At 33.0% G+C, this 23,435-nt stretch overlaps 1 protein-coding gene across 1 annotated transcript; it reads left to right on the forward strand.

Annotated features, from left to right (window-relative positions):
• The first annotated feature begins 5,833 nt into the window (after positions 1-5,833).
• LOC149232805 (uncharacterized) lies at positions 5,834-8,592 on the forward strand. Its single transcript, XM_089379521.1, has one exon. It carries the CDS (start codon positions 6,361-6,363, stop codon positions 8,269-8,271), a length of 1,911 nt encoding a protein of 636 aa, XP_089235647.1. The 5' UTR covers positions 5,834-6,360; the 3' UTR covers positions 8,272-8,592.
• Positions 8,593-23,435: the final 14,843 nt, after the last annotated feature.

Here is a 23,435-nt window from a genome sequence, read left to right on the forward strand (position 1 = left end):
TTTTGTTATATTCTAATGAAAGCATAAAATTATTTTTGGCTGACCATTTTTCATTATGCATGATTGTAAGCAAGTGAAGAAAAGAGGGAAATCATACAATTTTCAAAATGGATAACAATGCTTGCATAATTGTGTATTAAGAGATACATGGTTTGTAAAATTGTTTTGCATTGATCAAATGTCATGGCAACCAGTTTGCATTTTTCATAATAAACTAAGACCTTTTCCCAATCCATGATTTGGTCCGAAAAGATAATCCAGAGACTATAGAGTTGCTTCCAAGATTAGTAAATATAGTAGTTGGTGATGTAGGTGAGCCTTCAACAGTAAAAGTTGTTGTGGAAGGGTGCAATAGAGTCATTTATTGTGTTGCTACACACTCTACCATTATTGGAGATCTTAATAAAGTGCTCTTGGCAGCCTTCCATTGTAGATAAAAAAGGGAGTCAAGGGATAGAGCCTATTCTCTATAGAGTTTGTTATACACAACACCATGCATGCCAAATTCCATCCTTACACCTCACCGACAACTGGCATGTCCCTATTTTCTTCATTTGTGCCTGACAATTTTCAAGTGTTTGATTTCCAATTTCTTATGTTTGGTATTTTGATTAACAATGTTAAATAATATTAATAAATCCTACGTGGCATCTTTTCACCTTTTGGGGCAATTGCTAGTGTTTATTTAGGTTCCAAGGCATTGCAATTATGTAATTGTTAATGAATGTTTCTCTTGAACCTTTAGTGTGCCACACATTGTTATTATTGCAAAGGTATATATGTTCATTTGACCATTGTTTCCATTTATCACGTGTATACATAGAGTGGTTAATGTGAACACATGGTAATCAACTTGTCTAAGTCATAACTTTTCCATACTAATCCAAGTCATAATTTTTCCATCATAGCACCAAATTATGACTTTAAATATGCATTGGAAAGCTTGCAACTCACGAATGAGGATCCTCAAAACTTAGTTTGAGGACTTTTGGACCCAAAAAATAGAGTTCAAAAAGGCTTGAAAATAGTAAATTTTGGTTTTTTTTTTTCACTTTAAAATATTAATTACTGCAAATTTTGTCAAATCTTATTTTATGTGGTTATTTAAGTTAGGGGTTGGTTTATCTGGCTTGATTGAATCTATATTGACAATTTGAAATAATAATGTAACACTCACCTCTAAATAAAACTATAAAAAAAAATGAAATTTTTTAGCTCTCTAAAATAAAACTAACTCCAACACATAACTTTCCAAAAAAACCAAAAAGCCACAATAAAATATGAAAATATATAATGCAATTCTTTTTAACCATTGTTCTAACCAAATAAGCTAAGGATGTAAATATCTAAAATAATGGAAAGATATAATGCAGTTTTTTTTAACCATTTTCTTATTCAAATAAGCTAAAAGATACAAATTGTAAAATGAGAGAAAAATGTGATGTAATCTTTTTTTTTAATCTCTTTTCCAATTCAAAGGAGCTAAAAATGCAAAATACAAGAATCTATTGTACATTTTTGTACAACAACGGGTGACCAAAGAGATATGGTAATAGGTTGTTTTGCAGCAACAAGTGAGGAAGGGTTGTTGCCCAAAGAGATATGGTAATAGGTTGTTTTGCAGCAACAAGTGAGGAAGGGTTGTGGTTTTACTTTCGTAAAGGTGACTAGTGGCTGACTACAATTGTTTCTTAGTTTAGTTTTGTGGGACACGGGACCCACCTCCGCGCAATGATTGGTGTATGAGACCCCCTATTTGTGGGACAAGGTACCACCTCCTGGCGACCATTTGACTACTAAGTCTACGAAGGAATATTGAAATGTGTTTGTGCACATTTTATTCCATTTTTAGCTCACGGAACCAAATAAGGAAGAGAAATTATAATGTCTACTATATTTATATTAAATAATGTATATATACAATATAAATAAAATTTTAAAAAACTAATTATTGTAACAAACTATTTATTTAACTTTAAATTTATACTCATCCTAATTTAGCTACAAGTAAATAATTTATGGTAGAATTTCTGTCTAAAAAATTAAATTAATATGAAGATCACATGCTTTGTTAATAAATATCTAATATAAAAAATTACAATGTCTAGTATATTAAAATAAACAATTTCCTAAAAGTATTCCTAAAAATGTTTAATGCAAAAGATTCCTTAAAAAAATAATTTTTCTAAATTGTGAAGAAAAAGAGAAAATCTTATTTATTGTAGTGTTGACTGTGAAAATATATAATATAAGTAAGGTAAATAATTGAGCCAAGTCCATTCAATAATAAAAATTAGCAAGGGAAAAATCACAGCTCGTTTTGCTGTTTCTTTTTTAAATCGTGCAGTTTCCATGGTTAGTAAAGGCTCGAAATATAATGACAACTTTTTTTGTAAAAAATATTAATTATAGAAAAATCTAAAAACTTAGGAAAAAAAATCATAATCACTTAGAGATGAAAAGTTTTTATTTTTAAAACAATTTTTAATTCTAAACTTCTTTTTAAACCACATAAAATTATCATCCACCAATCAAAAATTACAAATTTAATTTTTAAAAATTCAAAAGATAAATCAAATTTAAAAAATAAATTTAATATTCTTAAAAATTAATTAAGAGTCAAAACCAAAATTAATTCCATCGCTCATCATCAAATGATAGAAAAATTAAACATGAAACTCTTTTTAATAATAGTGCTTCGCTCATAATCAAATGATAAAAAAATTACAAAATGAAACTCTTTTTAATAATAGTGCTTTCTGAGTAAACATCACATAAATATAATGGATGGAAAATTTAGAACATGGAGCTCTTTTTAATAATAGTGCTTTGTGAGTAAATTCGTCTGGTTGTAATAATGTATTTTGGTCATTTGCATATTTGACCTATGATCTAGTAGGTGTAACAATCTCTCTTTTCTTATGGACATTCATGATATTTTAAGGTGAATGATATGGATATTCATGACACTCTAGCGTTTGATTATTTTATTTTTTATTTTTAAGGTTTTTCGATTTATTGTTTTTAGAAATATTTTATTTTTCAGATTTATTATTATTATTATTATTATTTTACAAAAAACTTTATTATTTGTTAAGTTTCCATCCTCTCATTCATAAATTTAGTAATCTTTTATTTTATTTTTAATTTAATAAAATTTTTCATTTTACATCATCCAATTTATTAATTTTTTATTTGAAAGATTTAGCAAAATTTCTCATTTTACATCATACTGGAAAGAAAGCTAACTAAATTGTAAATTTTAATTAATAAATTTTAGGAAATGTTTTTGTGAAATTTAACTAAATGTACACCTATAACTTATTCTTTCAACATATCTATCAAAAGATCAAAATATTTAAACCAATCTTTATAACTGAAATTACTTATTATAAAGTAAGTATAAATTTAGGCTACACTATTATTAAATTATATCTATCTTAATTAAATTTAGGTTTTGTGATCTATAAAAGTAGTTTTTTTTGATAAAAATCACAAAAATCACATTATCCACATTTTGAACCATCCAAAACCAGGGCTTATATATATATATATAAAAGTTAGAATTGACTAAATAATTAATATTTATTAATAATTAATATTTTAATATAATTGACTAAATAATTAATATTTTAATATAAAGAAATAATTGTTAGAAATATAATTGTTAATATTGAATTAAAGAAAATAATTAATCAATTTTTTTTTAATGAAATGAATATCTAAAAATAATATTCAGATAAAACCAAAATAATCAAAACAATTAATAAATATAATATAATAATATAATAAAATAAAAATAAAGTTTAGCTCAAACTTAAATAATCAAAATAATTAATTCTAAAAACTTAAATATAAATAAAAATAATAAATGGTCAATATCTACTTTAATAAATTTTGAAATATTTCTAATTTTATGGAGGCCATAATTTGGCAAAAAAATTGGCGGTTAGAATAATTTTGAAAATATCTATGTTACTAAATTTTGAAATATTTATAAATTTATGGAGGCCACAATTTGGCAAAAAAAAATCACTGTTGGAATAATTTTGAAAATATCTATGTTACTAAATTTTGAAATATTTCTAATTTTATGGAGGCCACAATTTGGCAAAAAAAATTGACTGTTGGAATAATTTTTAAAAAATCTGAAAATTGACTGTTGAAATAATTTTCAAAAAATCTGAAAATTGACTTTTGGAGAGTTTAATAGTTTTTTTGAAAAAGTGTAATAGTTTTTTGGAAATAAATCTAGCACCATCAAAAAATATAAATAAAAATAATAAATGGTCAATATCTATTTTAATAAATTTTGAAATATTTCTAATTTTATGGAGGCCATAATTTGGCAAAAAAATTGGCGGTTAGAATAATTTTGAAAATATCTATGTTACTAAATTTTGAAATATTTATAAATTTATGGAGGCCATAATTTGGCAAAAAAATTGGCGGTTAGAATAATTTTGAAAATATCTATGTTACTAAATTTTGAAATATTTATAAATTTATGGAGGCCACAATTTGGCAAAAAAAAATCACTGTTGGAATAATTTTGAAAATATCTATGTTACTAAATTTTGAAATATTTCTAATTTTATGGAGGCCACAATTTGGCAAAAAAAATTGACAGTTGGAATAATTTTTTAAAAATCTGAAAATTGACTGTTGAAATAATTTTCAAAAAATCTGAAAATTGACTTTTGGAGAGTTTAATAGTTTTTTTGAAAAAGTGTAATAGTTTTTTGGAAATAAATCTAGCACCATCAAAAAATATAAATAAAAATAATAAATGGTCAATATCTATTTTAATAAATTTTGAAATATTTCTAATTTTATGGAGGCCATAATTTGGCAAAAAAATTGGCGGTTAGAATAATTTTGAAAATATCTATGTTACTAAATTTTGAAATATTTATAAATTTATGGAGGCCACAATTTGGCAAAAAAAAATCACTGTTGGAATAATTTTGAAAATATCTATGTTACTAAATTTTGAAATATTTCTAATTTTATGGAGGCCACAATTTGGCAAAAAAAATTGACTCTTGCAATAATTTTCAAAAAATCTGAAAATTGACTGTTGAAATAATTTTCAAAAAATCTGAAAATTGACTTTGGGAGAGTTTAATAGTTTTTTTGAAAAAGTGTAATAATTTTTTGGAAATAAATCTAGCACCATCAAAAACCACTGAGACACCTAAATCATTAAACTTGACTATTGCCACTAAAATTTTCAAAATTTCAACCAAATTTTATTAAAATCTTGCAAAAATTTCCACCTAAATCATTAAACTTAACTATTGCCACTAAGATTTTCAAAATTTCAACCAAATTTTATTAAAATCTTGCAAAAATTTCCTTTATTTTTTAGCCAAATTGTAGCTTCATTAAACTAGTCTCAAACTTAATAAATATTAGCTTCATTTATATCACATTTTGAAAATATTCCAAAATCTCGAACTTAATAGCTGTTTCATTTATATCACATTTGGAAAATATTCCAGAATCTCAAACTTAATAACTATTAGCTTCACTTATATCCATGGCATTTTGAAAATATTCCAGAATCTGAAATCTAATTATATTCCAGGAGAAGAGTTATTGTTTGACTTCACTTGTGGGTACCCATTGCATTTTTAAAATATTCCGAAATCTGGAATCCACTTGAATTAGATTTCCAGTAGCAGAGTTACTGTTTGGCTTCACTTGTACCCATTATCTTCCGAAACCTGGAATCCACATGAATTAGATTTCCAGTAGCAGAGTTACTGTTTGTATTCACTTGTACCCGTTGCATTTTTAAAATATTATGAAATCTGGAATCCACTTATATTCAAGTGGCAGGGATTCCTGCGATATGATGACTGGTTGAAAATTACGTTTCACTCATAATTCCACCCCCACCTCCAATATGGCTCGACGTATGATTTCACCATTTTGGATATTCCTCTATGCTCAGAAACAATGGTCGTAATCTTTCATGATCTTACATTGCAAGTTGCCATGTACCTTTATGTTCTATATTGTCGATGCTGCGAGAGACGCGCTCAATAAGTGACAGTGGCATGTATGCAATTTTAGCATATTCGGAATTTTTAGAATAAATTTGCTCTCTTTCATGGGCTGCACTTTTAACTAATTCGAAAAAATTTCAATAAATTTGATGTCTTTCATGGCCGCCCAAAATTTTATAGAATAAATTTTGTTGTCTTTCATGGCCGCCCAGACCTCATTAATTACTGTACACCCATTTGTGCCTGGAAGCCCATTTGAATAAATAGCAGGTGACCAAACCAGAGCATTCCGCAATGCATGAGCTTTAGAACTGATTAGTTTGTTTTGTCTAATCAATTTATGTAAATGAGTTCTCAGAATCACGGTGCTGCAGACGTTATGGACTCCTACGCTTACCCTGATTCTGTTAACTCTTCGCCGCGCTCTGTGGTGAGAGCGAGCAGAGGAATAGTCGATTCTGATTACTCTGTTCCTCACCACCACCATCAGAACCAGCGATGGGATCAAGATCAGGAGTCATTTGGGGGCGGTGGCAGTGTGAGATTCATGTGCAGCTATGGAGGCCGAATCCTCCCTCGTCCCCACGACAATCAGCTGCGTTATGTGGGTGGAGATACCCGAATCGTGGCTGTGGCTCGCAATGTTTCTTACTCGCTTCTCATCTCCAAGCTCTCCAGGCTTTGCGGGAGCGCAGTTACCTTGAAATACCAGTTGCCCAATGAAGATCTTGATGCCCTAATTTCAGTCACTGCGGATGAAGATCTTGAAAACATGATGGAGGAATACGACAGATTGCAGCAGTCTTCTTCCTGTTCGTCTTCGTCGAGGCTGAGGCTTTTTCTGTTTCCTGCAAAGCCCGAGAGTGCCACCAGCAGCTTGGGCCCCTTGTTGGAGAGCGCAAAGCGGGAGCTCTGGTTCGTCGATGCATTGAATGGTGCTCCCATTCTGACCCGGGCCGGGTCGGAAGTGTCGTCCGTCATTTCAGAGACCCCTGATTACTTGTTCGGGGTGGATCCCAGCGAGGATTCCGATCGGACGCCGAATCAGAATCAGCTTCAGCCTACAGGAAAAAGCCGTATGCCCGTGCAGCACGGAGAAGGATTGAACCCGCGACCTGACGAGGACGTCTACTCTGTCCAGGAGAATTCCTCTCCTCATTGTTCAACTTCCTCGCCCTTGCCTTACATGGACTCCCACCTCGCCCCACTCGAACCCAAGCAGGCCGGAGGAATCGAGATGGGCAAAGAGGGATTCGATCCCTTAACCTCAGAGTGCATCGCTGGTCAGGAAACAGGGGCAGCTTTGGCATCTTCCGGCCTGCAAACACAGGATCCCAGTCTTGGTTTAGACAATTATATAACAGAAATTAGGCCCGTAGAGGCCCTTCAGTACTCCGAACAAGAACAGGATGCCAGCGAAGGAAGGAGCCAAAGCCAGCTGGATTTTGCAGGTCCAACGAGGAGAAAGGTCAGCCGTTCGAGCCTGCCCAGCATGAACCACCAGGGCAGCGTATTGAATCTGAATCTCCCGGACAGCAACAGAAACCCTAACGATACCTTCACACTCCAGCGAATACAGGACAACAGCATGTACCCAGATGAAACAGCACATACAGTAATGCAGCAGCAACAGCAGATTCCAGCAGAACATTACATGGAACAGGCATACCCATACACATACCAATATCCACAACCCTACTGGCAAGTCCGTGACCCTTCCTCAGACCAAGCAATTCCATTCTACATGGTCCCTACAGGCCCTGTGACTTCAGCTATTTGTCCCACTGGGCAGCCACCCGGCAGGCCACTTCAGCAAATAGGACCCATTGCACCCATCACAGCGCCTGGTGTATACAGTCCCGAGATGTTAAGCTCCAGGTCAGCAGTGCCACCTCTAGCGCCAATGCAGACGACACAGAAAGTAGTTACCAATCAGGGCCCTTCTTACCCTGCAAAAGCAATAGCAGCATCCAGGGTGCCACTGCACAGAGCAAGATCAGTGGTGACAGACATGAGGACCATGATGAGGCCCAGTCAACCCTCTGTTATACATATTCCCCAGGATCAATATGGTTACCAACAAGTGGTTTATGAAACAATTCCTGCTCCTCATGTCTATCACTCTCAGGTGGGTGCAGTTATGATGCCTCAATACCAAACTGTGGCTCCGGTCACAACAGAGCTCCAGACCACTTTCCAGGTCATTCCCAGGGACCCAAAGATACCAAAGTTATCCAGGGTTGGTCAGTCTCTGTAACTGTGGAGGTTTTCAGTACTTAGGGCTCTATGTGTGCCCTTCCAGTACACCAAATAGCCTTCGGTTCTTCGTTTCTCCAACTGTTACTTTATTAAATTATTATGTTGTGTTTTCTTAGGGGCAAACATTAAGCACCTGTAAAGCATTTAGGTTAGTATCTATGACTATATATACGATGGAATGTCTGAGCTCTGACATATAGAGCATTTATGACCATATCTGCACCTATATATACACGCAGTAGTCTTTAACGCGACTTTTTGAAAGCCTTTCCGGCGATTTTTTCCGGTGAAAATCCGGCAGTAATTTATTGGAATCCAAGTTTGATAGCTAATTTCTGCACAATGAAACCGTCCCGGGGGTTTTTCAGGGTGCTGAATCCGAATATGCAGTTAAAAAACCATTTTAACTGCAACAAATCATGATTTCATCTCAATTTCTTCCGCCGGATTCCGTCACCGGAATCTCAAAAAGTCGCATTATAGACAACTCCTATATACACCCTGGAATACCTGCAACTCAGAGTTGTTGCTTACTGCCTCTTTCAAAAGGAAAGGATTTTGTTGGCAGTATGTAGAAGTCTAAACACCCTCTTATATCTGCACAGCTCATAGTTTATTGCTTGCCTGTTCTTTTCAAAGAGAATTTGTGAGGATATTTCTGTACTTCTAATTGTGTTTCAATCAAAACTAAAACTACAACTTTTGTACAAATAATTATGACAGCAATGACTTTTCTGTGTGGAATAATTTCTGCATTAGGGGTCAGTGGTAAATTTGCTTAAGTATTTACTGGTATTTTCTGTTTTTTTAGGCATCAAATATGGGCAATCTCAAAATCTCGCCTTTGAGATCAGACTATAAGATGAACACAAACTGTTCCCACTGTGAAACTCTGAGATAAGTACACACGGTCAGTAATGTAGCTTTGGGGTTAGAAAAAGTTATCTTTATTTTATTTCACATCATGCAATCATACATTATGCACGCTGAAGGTTAAAGATTTGCACTCACACATTACACTTAATCATACACATTATGCAGGCTGAAGGTTAAAGATTTGCACTCACACATTAAACTTAACCATACATTATGCAGGCTGAAGGATAAAGATTTGCACTCACACATCACACTTATGGGCCATTTATTTGCTAATATAAAACGCTAATCTATGGAGGCAATGTGATTAGATTAAAGAATCTCTTAGTTGTTAATTAATTAAAGTTAGATACACATGTTATGTCAATTTGTTTTTAGAGTTTTTAATGTAATTTTAGTTTTTCCTTAGAAATAATAAAAGTTACATACCAATTTTTTTTTTTTTTTTAAGAGCTTTTTAAGTGTTGATTTATTGGTGATAGAAATAATAAAAGTTATATACTAATCTGTGGCTGGAAAGGGGTATTATAAAGTTATAATGTAATTAGGTTTGAGTCTTTTAGTTTCTGGATTTTGGCAAGAAGGCTCAATTTTTTTTATTTTTTAATAATCATGAATTTATTCAAAATACATACTCTTTATATTATTATTGTTTTTTCTATATATTATTTAAAATATTAGAAATTTTCCAAATTTTTATTAATAAGTTTAAATTTGTGTGTTAGTATTTATAAGAGTCTTTTTCAATCTAATTGGCTAATCACTTTGAAAATTGAAATCAATTGTTCTTCTTTAAAATACATTTATAGCTACTAGTTTTAAATAAACTACTCAAACACTTTATGAGAATAGTTCAATACGATTTACAAAAATTATATAACAAAGTCACCACATCATTATAGCAAAACACTAATTTCTTTAGTTATACTATTGAATATATTTATTCTTTAAAACTAATATAAAACATATACCTTTATTATTTTACTGGATCTCATTTTACTTTATAGTCCTAAAAACTTTGATAAAATAAAACAAGTACTTCTTAGAGAAAAAGATATTACATTTTAAAAGAAAAATTAAAAAAAAAAATAATATTTAACTAATAAGGATAAATAAATATAAAGAAAAGTGTTTTGAAAACCAACAACCTTGGTCACAAAGAATTACTTGATAGGTAAAAATCCCCATCAAATTTATAATTGGTTCTCAATCCTCCATGGGGCGAAGATTACCGCTATGTCACACTGGATGACTATTTGTGGTATTAGTGTACCAAAGTGTTGTTGGTATATGCTTGCATAATTGATGATTATTTGTAGTATTAGTGTACTTGTATAATGGTTGGGCAGGGGTTTTTGGTTTTCATTAGGTTTTATATATATATATATATATAATTGAGTATTTGAGTATTTTAGTGTTTTTAAGCAAGTTAAATTTATATAATATATTAATTTAAATAAATAATTTCCATAAAGAGGATGGTTGGAAGATCAGTAGTTATTGAGTCCTCGCTCTCGCCTCTTAAACGTCTCCTCCCCTTCCTGCCCCCCCTCTTAATTGCTTGTTCCTTAGTTTTCTCCCGTGATATCCTCTAACCCTCTTTTTCTAGGCTGAGTTCTTTGATCCTCTTTAGGGTTATTTTATTTAAATAGGATATTTATGTTATAAGCTCATGGCTTTATTAATAAAATTAATTAAATATTGTTATGACAACACTATTATATTAATAACAATCCAATAAATCTTTTCAAACTCTAATTCCCTTAAATTAATAATTCTGGTTCTCTTAGATTTCTTGATATAAATGCCTTAACAATTGGTGGTTAGAATAATACCTTTATCATTTCGAATACTATTTTTAATAAAAGAAATTTTTTAGTATTGATTTTCCTTTTTCATAACTAATCTGAAGGTTCTAGTATACATAATATAATGATAATTAAGATTCTATTTAATTTATATTAATTAATATAGAATTTTATCATATAGATATTCCCCTTTTTAGACTAATAAGTGATCTAAAATATAACTAATATTAGTTTAATCCTTACCTACGGATATTCCATAGATCTTTTAAATTTATTGGTTACACAAAGCATTAATAATAAGATTATACTATAACACTATTATAATAATATTATAATATTAAATATTATTTCTAGAAAATTGGAATATAAATATTAACTCAAATTTGGTTAACTTTTCACTTAAATAACTTATGATAAGTAATAAAATATTAATTTAATATTATTATATAATTAAAAATTGAATAGTCAAATCTAGCCGTTGGACGATCTACTCTCCCTATTTAAATATGCAACCATGATCTAGTTCTTCAACTTGTCGACAAATGCTCTATCATGTGATTTACATCGAAATACTTTTCTCATAATCTTATCAAAATATTATTGTTAAATTTAATTAAAAAAACTTCATATATATATATATATATATAGAATTAATTTTATATTAAATATAAAAGAAATTATACATAGCAATAACCTATTTTAATAACCTGTTTTAATTATAAGAAAAAAGAAAAGAAAAACAAAACAAAACAAGGATAGTCGTGACGTGACTCTCCTTCTCGTGAAAGGTGGCTTTCACAAACTTCCCCAAAGTACATCCCTTGCACTGATCTGATTGCGCAAGTGTGCCTTTAGGAAGCCCTGTAGTGATCTGCTGCAGTATCTTCAAGGCTCCATGGTAAAGGTGACCCAATCTCCTGTGCCACAACTCGCCATCATCCCAGCTCACCAATCCTTCTGCCTTGCCTGCCATTGCTGTGCATCCATCTACATGCAACTGATAAAGGTTCCTCACTCGAACCCCTATCTTCCGGGTCTCACCAGTTGTCTTGCTGCGCAAGAAAGCCTTTCCCTCGCTGAAAACAACATCATACCCCTTGTCTTCTAACATCGCCACTGAGATAAGATTCTTCTTCAATCTTGGAACATGCATGACTTCCTTCAATACAAAGGGTTTACAGACTCCCTCTCAAAGGAAATGGTACCGATACCGGTCGCACTGTATCTACCATCATCACCCATCTCGATGTGCACTCCAAGATCTTTGTCCTTCAGATCAGAGAACAAATCTCTATCTCCCGTCATGTGAAAAGACGCACCACTGTCCAAGAACCACACCGATCCCATCACACTTGAAACCAAGCATGCGATCAATGAAAAATCAAGCTCAAACTGCGAGGCTAGAGCCTCTCCCGCTGTCGATCCAGCAGCCTGCTTGTTCTTCTTCTTCTGCGGACAATTAGTGGCATAGTGTCCATGCTGGTGACAGTGAAAACACTTCACCTTGGATATGTCCTGCTTCTTTCCTTTTGCACCGGAATGAGAAGCTTTCTTGTTCTTCCCCTTCTTCGCTTTGGCAACCAAAGCGCAATTCTCTTCATCAGATACCTTTGATGAAGATCCATTCTCATACTTATTGTTACTGAGTTTATCCTTGAGCGTCGGGTTGCTCTTGCTTTGGAATAACATTCGCAATCCGTTGAAAGACATTTCAACAACACTGCTGCAAATTCGAATTCCATCAGCACCAACTCAACCGCCTCGGATCTAAGATTCGTGAGAACACAATATTTCTCATACATAGATTGACTGTATGGGCATTCACCAGATATCTCACCTTCTAAAAGAAGGATGAATCCAGAGGCTATCTGGCCCAATTACAAACTCTACCTGAAGAAATAGAATGTAAACAATTCCTGAATAGTAGATTTGATGATCAACAGCTCTGATACCATGTAGAAATTTTGAATAATTTTACACATATTCAACAGAGATTATCCTGATCATGTACTATTGCGGAATACATACACAATACATAAGCTCCTCTATGTTGATCATCAATATAGCAACATCAATAACAATAAAACATCAAGAGCATTCACACATTAACATAGTATGTAACCCGAGGAAAGAATCTCACTAAAAACCCCAACTATCTGTATATTAATGATTGAGACCATGTAACATTACAAAGTACAATACTTATCACAAGCAATCCAGTACCAGCTCCACCTGTTACACACAATACAGCTAAGATCTGATCTCCAAATCTATTCCACTGCTTGCCTGCCTCCACTACTCAATACCTGCTCAAGAATGAATGAGAATGGTTTACCAAACTCGTATTTCACCTCCAAAGAATCACTCACACTGTGTAAGATGTGAGCAGAGGCTATAACACTGGGCAAATACATGAGCAAACTCATTGGCATACTCAATCCCTTGATTGTGCAAATCCTCATGCACAACTATAGTCACAACTGATAGCAATCTAATCCTCTAACACCTGTCCCTGTTGAACTGAACATGCACTGACATGCAAATGAGTTAACTGATGTATTCTATATTGCATTATGAGTTAATAATTAGTTTAACAACTCATCATTAGTCTATTTGCAGTTAGACTAATTACAACTAGTTTAACCAAGTCAAACTGAACACAACTCCATCAACTCTACAATCAACTCCACCAAACTCAACTGGTTGAGTTCTAACTGAAGTCATGCATGCAACAACTCAACTGACTCATAAGAAAAGTGTACTTCCTTCTGACAGTTGCATGGGCCACATCTGTAGCTCAAACTGAAGTGCTCCAAGAGAATAAGATCAAGTTTATAGTCCAAATATTATTATGAGACAATAATATTTGACTTTTCTATTTTGGACAGCCAGTCTAAAAATAGACTTTGATCACTCCTGCTGTGATCACTCCTACTGTGGTCACTCCTGTTGTGATCAATCCTGCTATGGTCACTCCTGTTGTGATCATCCCTGCTGTGGTCACTCCTGCTGTGATCATCCCTGCTGGGATCCAAAAATAGAACTTGCGTCATAATTTGCCTGCGGACCCACTTAGTGAAGGCGACTCTTTTCACTAAGCTCTATCATCTTGTTGCAATCTCAACATTCCAGTGGAAGCTGGAGAATGAGAGAAGGTTGTAGCCTTCTGCAAGTGGGCGCCTGCGTACTAGTATGAGTCTGCACCAATACAAGATTGTAAACAAATTTTCTTTATATTAAAAAGAAGACAAAGATGAGAGCATCAAGTGGTTTTTCTCCCACATTGGGTTTCCACCTTAAATCTTGGTGTTCATGTGTGTTGCTTATGTGTGATGGTTTATTATGTTATTACTGCACATAGTTACTATATAATAAAGTACTGATGCATTGATTAAAGATCAACAAATGATGAATTAATTAAATCATAATTTCTCTAGGTATCAGGGAAGATTTTAAGAACCACCCTAAATTTATATGTATAATAAATGGGCGAATCCACATGATACATAAGAAAAATGGGAGGCGATTTTATCAATAATATAATATGTATATATAATTTTTTTGGCAAATCTCTCACCAGATTATATTATCTTGTAAAGTCATGGCGAATCTATCACTGAATTATAAAATCTTGTAATATCTTAGCAAATCTTTCACTGAATAATAAAAAGTGAAGTCTTGGTGAATGTTTTGTTAAAGTATGAAACCATATATGATAATAGGAAAACATATTCATTAAATTGTAATATACTAACATACATGTTTGGAAAAAAGAAAAATTCTCTTCCTAGAAACAATTTTGCAAGTTTCAGTGGCCATGTTTGTCAAGGTTCTCACTATACACTCTTTCATATCCTTCTATTAGTTTTTATAATATTTGACAACAAAGTTCTTGTAGGTGTTGATCTTGACCACTAGTTCTGTCAAGGTAGGAGAGATTAATCTTTTCTTTACCACTTTTGTCAAGCTACCACTTTTTTCAAGCTATCAAATTTCTTTCTTATTCCATAGAGTCCAACTACGAGATAAAAAAAAAAAAAAAAAAAAAAAAAAAAAAAACCATATTTTGTACCACTTTTGTCAAGCTATCAAATTTCTTTCTTATTCCATAGACTCCAACTGCAAGATTAAAAAAAAAAAAAAACACATTTTGTTTACGCCAACACGCCAACAAGTAGCAAGCCCCAACTATATAATATAAGAAATTAGTATGTATCCCAAAGGCCTGAACGGGATCTAATGGAAAGAAGTGACTATTGCCAGAAGCCTTCCAATCAATATATTAATATATACATATAGATTTATTATTATTTTAATTTGAAATCTTCAATTAAATAATAAAATTTAATTATGTATCTCCCAATCTAAATTTCTTATTAGCATAATTCACTACCTTCATACATCTTGCATTTTTTAACAACGTTGTAACATGTGGATTAATTTCCTTTTTGGTGCACAATCTCCACCTTTTAGGACAATATGGTGCACTGGCCCAACCCCATATGGTGCATTGGCCCAACCCCTACAGATCATTACGACAAATTAAGAAAAACAGAGAAGATGAAAGGTTGTACAAACCAGCATATTTTTCAAGCACTGGCCCAACCCCTACAGATCATTATGACAAATTAAGAATAACAGAGAAGATGAAAGGTTGTACAAACCAACATATTTTTCAAACAACTAATCCAACATCAGTACCTTAACTTTTTCATGAAGATATCATATTAAGAACGTTTGAAAAATGGTGGGAAATCTGGGCACTAACTATCTCTCTTCTACGAAGGTGATGCGGAAAGAATGATAAGATTTCATTGTTTTGAATTTTTTTTTGTTAAATCAGAAAAACCAATATTAATGGAGATTATGGTATTTTTTACTAAATTTTGTGAAGTGACTAAATGTAGCTTTAACCATTCACCGTAAGACGTTTTTTATAATATAATTTCCTAAGTCTATTTAATATCTTCATTATCATAAAAACCAACCTATATCCATCTTAAATCCACTTCTACCACTCTTGGAGGGATGAAGTCTATTTATCCCTCTCAGCACTTGGTAGACCCAGAATTAAGATGGATCTAAGCTGATAGAATTTCTCCTTTAAATAGTCTATGCTCACATGAATACCATGATATTACCATGGGTCGATCCCGTGGGTTATCATAAACCTGGAGCTTAAAAACTACTACTAGTAATTTATAAAAATTAATAAAATTAATAATTGATTTTTATTTTATTTTATTTTATTAACCAAATTAAAATGTTTAAGTGACATTAAATTACAAGATCCATTTTTACCGGATAAAATATTTTTTCACTCTATACTAGTATTCATATCACGATATTTGATCCCTCCCGGGGCTTAGTAGATCCAGAGTAAAGATGGATCTATGCTGGTTTAATTCCCCCCTTTAAATAGTCTACATTCCACGTGAATACCATGGGTCAATACCATGTGCCATATTTTTTTTTTATTAATACTAATATTAGGGTTAATAATGTTTTTTTGGCATGGTATTAATAATAATTTGGCCCATAGGCTTCACCTAAATATAACACATTTTTTTAGTGTTCTTAAATATAATGTGACTTCTGGAGTAAATATAAAAAAATGTTTTATTTATTTACCATACCTCTCGTTTATTTATATTTTTATTAATTTACCATACCTCTTTTATAAATATGGTATTTGGCCCATAGGATTCACTTAAATAAAACATCTTTTTTGAGTCTTCTTAAATAGAAAGAGGGTTATGGACTAAATATAAAAAGAGGTTTTATTTATTTACCATACCTCTAGTTTATTTATATTTATATTTATTTACCATACCTTTGGAGTAAGTATAAAAAGAGGTTTTATTTGTTTACCATACTCCACTTTATTATATTTTTATTTATTTACACGTAAATATAAGGTGACTTATGGAGTAAATATAAAAAAATGTTTTCCATTATTCTTTATATGATTATGACTAAACAGATGCAAACCTGGAATATGGCAAGAACATTATTCAATCTTCAAATAAACATGAAAAAAAGAGACTTGAATTTTTAAATAAAATGAATTATTCTTTTGTGACCATTTGTTCCAAAAAATAAGGTCATTTTCTCGAAATTAACCCCAATACCATGAAATACGGGAAAATGAAAGAAAAAAAACCTTTTTTACGCCAAATGTGGAAGGTGAAATAACTATCATAAATACCTATTCTTGAAAATTAGGGCGAATGGAAGGTTGTAACTCCTAATTTGCTAAATTTACTTTTTTTACTCTCTCCCTTAAAATAACGTGGGCTAACCTCCATACCTAGTTTTTTTTATAAAATAAATTTGAGGTGATTTGTAACAATGTACTATGATACAAAATATTCGCCCAATAAAAATATAAAGCCCTTAATTTCGCCCAAGGGCAAAAATTCGCCCCTAATATTTTCCATGTTAGGTATACGTTGGTTTCCTTAATCACAGTTGCGTGCACACACAAGTTCACTTCACTGAAGTAGTGTATATAAATCTAATTGTGAAATGAAAAATTATTGAATTGTAAATATTGATTCACCACCCCCTCTCAGTATTATTTCCAACAATTGGTATCAGAGCAGGTCCTTCAGAAGAAGCTTGATCGCTTGAAGGGATATCTTTCATGATGAATAATCACGAAGGCATGGGATCTATCAGACCACCAATCTTCAATGGGAACAACTTAGTATATTGGAAAATAAGAACCAGAGCCTATCTTCAGTTGCTTGGAGCTAATGTTTGGGAAATTGTGGAAGGAGGATACCAATTTCCAGCAACAATACCTACAGATACAATAGGTAAGAATTTATATGAAACTAATGCAAAAGCAGTCAATACTTTATTGGAAGTCTATCATGATCAGAATTCGTCAAATCATGCATCTCAAGACAGCCAAAGAAATATGGGATAAAATCATTTAGAGTTATGAAGGAGAATCTCAAGTAAAATGTGTTAAGCTCCAAAGTCTTAGAATTCAACATGAAACTCTCAAGATGCATAGTGATGAAAGCATTGCTAGTTACTTTTTCCGAGTAGATGAGATTGTTAATCGTATGAAGAATCTAGGTGAAAACATAAAAGAATCTATTTTAGTAGAGAAAACCTTGAGATCTTTGTCTTCTAAATTTGAATCAAAAGTATATGCCATAGAAGAAAAGAAAGATCTTCAATCTAATATTGTCTTTCAACTTCATGGAATTTTAATTTCCTTTAAAATGAGAAAATGAGGTCCATCAGATATTAGGGAAGCTGCTTTCAAAGCTTTATCAAAGGGAAAAGAAAAGGAAGATCTCAATGAATCGTGATATATTTCAGAAGAAGAATATCAGGTAAAATTTGTCAAGAAACTTCAATGGGGTTCCGAAAGATTCAGAGGTAAGCTACCATTCAAATGCTTTGCTTGTGGAAGAGTTGGCCATTATGTTGTGAAATTTCCTCATAAAGATAATCATGAAAAAGGAAAGGAGTCTGCAAAAGGCAATAGGAAACAGGTTGTTAATATAATAAGTTACTATACTCATGAAAGTAGTGATGGATTATCTAATAGTGATGAAGATGAAACTGAACAAGATTATAAACTACTGATGGCTTATGACAATGATGATTTTTTGGATGCCTTAGAAGAAGAAGACTTTCTTGAAGAAATCACTAAACTTAAAATCTATTTGGAAGAAAATAATACGATCATAGACATTGACACATCAACTCACTGAAAGAGAAAAGCACAATGAAAAACTAGAATGTGAAGTTGTGGTTCTAAGAAAAGAAATTGAGAAGACAAAATCTCTTAATCTTAGATTTGCTAAAGGATCAGAAACTTTAAATGAAATCATCAAGGTTCAAAATTCTCCTCTTATAAATATTGGTCTTGGTTATATTGAAGAATCATCCCAATCACAAAAGTCGTCAGCCACCACCAGAAGCTATATTGATGTAGCAAAGACCAATGAACAGTATGTCAATCATCAACAAAAGCTTAAAAGTACTCATCAGTCAAATCATACTCAATTTACTCCAAGGATGAACATCAATAGAAGCATCAACCAAAAGGTAAACAATACCAAAAGATTCTATGATCACATAAACTTCTTTAATGGATAATGCTTTTCATGTCACAACTTTGGGCATAAAGCTACTCAATCTATTGCTTACAAAACTATCATGACTAGAGAAGCATGAAATCAAAGGAGTGTAACAGGAATCAAGAAAATTTCTTATCATGACTTTTCTCCTCTTGAAGATGAAACTGAATGTTTGTTTTTCAATAACTTTTGTCATGAAGCATCTGAATGTAGGAGAAAATTTCAGCCAACAATTCAAAATGAGCAAACATCATCAAATCCCAAGGTATGGAGAAAGAAGGAATATCAATCAAAAAGATGTGGCATAGATCTGTTTGCAAAAGAACAAGAAAATCAGTGGTACATTGACAGCGGATGCTCTAAACACATGAAAGGTGATAAAGATAAACTTCATTCATATAATTCTTTAGAAAAGGAAAAGAATGTCTCCTTTGGAAATGACACACCAGCTCTCATTAAAGGTAAAGGTTCTGTTTATTTGGAAGAAAAGGTTAAATTTGGAAATGTCATGTATGTTGATGGTTTAAAACATAACTTGTTGAGTGTCATTCAAATGTGTGATCACGGAAATGAAGTTGTGTTTTGATTAAACAGATGTGTGGTTCATGAGCTTGATACAGGAAATACCATAATCAAAAGGTACAAGAACTCCAAGCAATCTATATATACTAAAAGGGGACAAAAACAATGTTATCTAAGAAAAACAGATGAAAACTGGTTATGCCACAGAAGATTGGGGCATCTAAGCTTTTCTCAAATAAGAAAATCATGCAGGCTCAAGGCGGTTTGTGATCTTCTAGATATCAGCATCCCAAAAAATACCATTTGCAAACCATGTCAAGTCAGTAAGCAAACCAGAGTTCATTTCAATGAGAAAGAAGGATCAACAAGTAAGCCTCTTGAACTCATCCATACTGATTTGTGTGGGCCAACAAGGAAAATGTCACCCCGCGGAGAAGAATACTTCATTTATTCATTGATGATTTTCTAGAATGTGTTGGATTGGTTTATTAAAGCATAAATATGAATCATTTGAAAATTTTAAAGCCTTCAAATTTTATGAAACCATCTCACAAAAAGATAGAAAAGATCGATCAATGCCTTAGAAATAAGCCTCTTTGAGGGGGCAGCCTCCTTTACATTACACAAACGAACAATTCTTAGATGATTCAAATGAAAAAACCTCCTTTCTATATATAGGAGTCTAAGGGGTCACAATATAACCAAATCCGACCTAACAATAATAATATAAAGGCACAAAAATAACAATAGTTGGATTCTATGGGGCACAATAATAACAATATGGGGACAATAGGGGCACAACAATAGCAATAAGGGATACAACAACAATAGTAATGGGGGAATCACTAGTATTATAGGGACCTAACATGACCCTCTCCTTCAAAAAAGTGTTGTCCTCAACACTTGAATAGTTCTGTATGCTTCGGTATAAAATTCGCATCCTCCCATGTGGAATATTCAACGAGTAAGTTCTTCCACTTGATGAGATACTCTAAAATTGATCGATTTCGTAGCTGTCGAGTTCTTGTTTCTTTGACTACTTCAGGTTCCAATATGATTTTTCCTTCCTCATCAAGTCCTGACAATATTTTTTGAACTGGAAGCTTGTCACCTATAACCTTGTTTAAGCATGAAACATGGAAAACTAGGTGCACTTGGGAAGCTATAGGAAGCTCCAATTTGTATGCCATAGTACCTATATTTTGCAACACCTTGTACGGACCATAATACTTTTGTGATAATTTATTATCCTTCTTAGCTTGCTTGAGGGACATTTGTTTATATGGTTGTAGTCATAGGAATACCCAATCACATACATCAAAACTTCTTTCGCTGTGATGTTAATCTGCCTGCTATTTCATTCTATTCTGCACCAAGGTGAGGTTATCCTTTAAGAGTTGGAGAACTTGTTGTTGATGCTCGATGTGATCTTCCACTGCTTGAACCTTAGAATTTTCTCTTAAATATGATGTGATGGATGGTGGATGATATCCATAAAGTGCCATAAATGGGGTCATTTTTGTTGCAGTACGGAAGGAAGTGTTATACTACCATTCAGCCAGAGGCAACCATTTGACCCATTGTGTCTATTTATCATATACAAGCAACGAAGATATCCTTCCAAACATTTGTTTACTATCTCAGTTTTCCCATCAAATTGAGGATGATAAGATGAGCTATGAGCTAACTGAGTACCAAGACAAGAAAATAATTTTGTCCAAAAATTTCCAGTGAAAATGGGATCTCTATCGCTTACAATAATCCTTGGGTTTCCTGTAGTTTTTGAATTGTTTCCATAAATGCAGTAGAAACTGTACTCGCTTTAAATGGATGAGATAATGCACAAAAGTGTGCATACTTGGTAAGTCTGTCAACTACCACCATGATAACACTCTTTCCTTCAGACTTGGGTAAACCTGTGATAAAATCCATTTAAACCTCCTCCCAACATTAGCTTCAATTGGATAAAGGTTGTAATAGTCTTGGGGTCTTAATTGTTTCAACTTTATTTTGTTGGCAAACCAAACATTCCACCACAAACTTTTGAATATCTGATTTAAGGCCATCCCAAAAAAAATCCTTCTGAACCCTGTGGTAGGTTTTTAGAAATCCTGAGTTCCCTCCTAAGGGAGAGGTGTGCAGATCCCTAAGAATATTTTTTTTGAGTTGGGAATTCTTACTTAGGTATAATCGATCCTTGTATCATAACAAATCATTTTCCAGAAAAATGTATCAGATGTATTGGGATCTTGTTGTATCTTTTGAATGAGCCCCCAAACTTCCTCGTCATTATTCCATTCATCCATTGCTTCGTTTATCCAATATGGTTGGATAATAGAAATGGCGCAAAGAAATGCTTCCACATTCTCATCCTTTCTTGAGAGCGTATCTGCCACAACATTTTGCTTCCCTTTTTTGTAGATGATTTCAAAGTCATAACCCAACATCTCTGTGACCCATTTTTGTTGCTCTTCTAAAGATAATCTTTTTTCTAAAAAGTATTTAAGACTATCATGATCTATTTTTACCTTGAAGTGTCTTCCCATTAGGTAGGGTCGCCATTTCTTAAGTGCATGTAGTATTGCCAACATTTCCTTCTCATAAATAGCTTTTCGTAAATACTTTCCTTTGATTGGACGACTTTCGAAAGCAATGGGTCTTTCTTCTTGCATTAAAACAACACCAATTCCATTTCCTGAGGCATCACATTCCACAATAAAGGTTTTTGTGAAGTCCGGTGTAGCTAAGACTGGTGTAGGATTGTAGCCATTGGACTCCTAGTACAACATCAGCACTACCCATTGGAATGGAAAGCATTGGACTATTCAATACATATTCTCCCATGGATAGCTTGATATTATGGCACTTTCTTGAGCAATTTATGGTTCCTCCACTTGCAACCATCACTTGACACTCTGGTGCTGGATATAGGAAGCAATTCAATTCCTTGGCTATCTTACAATGAATAAAGTTATGGGTACTTCCCGAATCAATGAACACTATTGCCTTTTTCTTCTTGATAGTTTGAGGAGTGGTAATTCCAACCAATGCATTACAAGATATGGTCAGATTCATTTCTTCTTTTTCTAGGGTTTTTTCCTGGTTTATATCCTCTTCTTTTGATGTTTCTTGTTCCTTTTCTTCCTCCTCTTCACAATCTATGTAAAATAATTTCTTCTTGACACACTTATGACCTTTAGTGTATTTTCTATCACAACTGTAACAAAGCCCTTTTTCTCTTTTTTATTCCAATTTTTGTGGTGTTAACTTGTAGGTTGTGGATGGCTAGGGGAAGCAACACTTCCATCTTTATGACTGTGAGTGGTAGGCTTCCTTGTTGCCATAATTTTTCTTTCCATTTTTCTTGCCAACCTGAATGCCTTCTTCAATGAATCTGGTTCCCAAAGGCAAACCTTATGTTGGATGTTATCTTTTAAAGTGATCCAGGTGGATGTTGGTGGACACCCACCTATCCCACTTGTACCCCCACAATTGTCTCTTTCATCTTTTCAGCTTCCTTAATTGTAGCACAGTTTACTATTTTTAGCAGTTTTTTGGGTCCTGAACTTCCAGAGCCGTTTTGAGGCCCTAAACGACGTTTTTTGGGAAATTTGGGAGCAAAATGGGTCCATGGACCAATGTTTCTCTTCGCAAAGTTGTAGTGCTCGGATAGATCTTTCTAACGAGCTATTGTACGCATCAAACGAAGATCGGGTGCCAAAGTTACGACCCCGAGAAGTTGATGTACCAACTTACCCAAAAAGGGGCCCACAATTTGGCGTTTCATCTTCTAGGGTTAGGTTTTCGGATGTTAATGGTTTTCCATTGTTTCTCAACAATAAATAGGCCTT

The sequence above is a fragment of the Pinus tabuliformis genome, chromosome J, assembly GCF_031772625.1.
Source record: "Pinus tabuliformis cultivar Carrire ecotype Pingquan chromosome J, CPIR1, whole genome shotgun sequence".
Lineage (NCBI taxonomy): Eukaryota > Viridiplantae > Streptophyta > Pinopsida > Pinales > Pinaceae > Pinus > Pinus tabuliformis.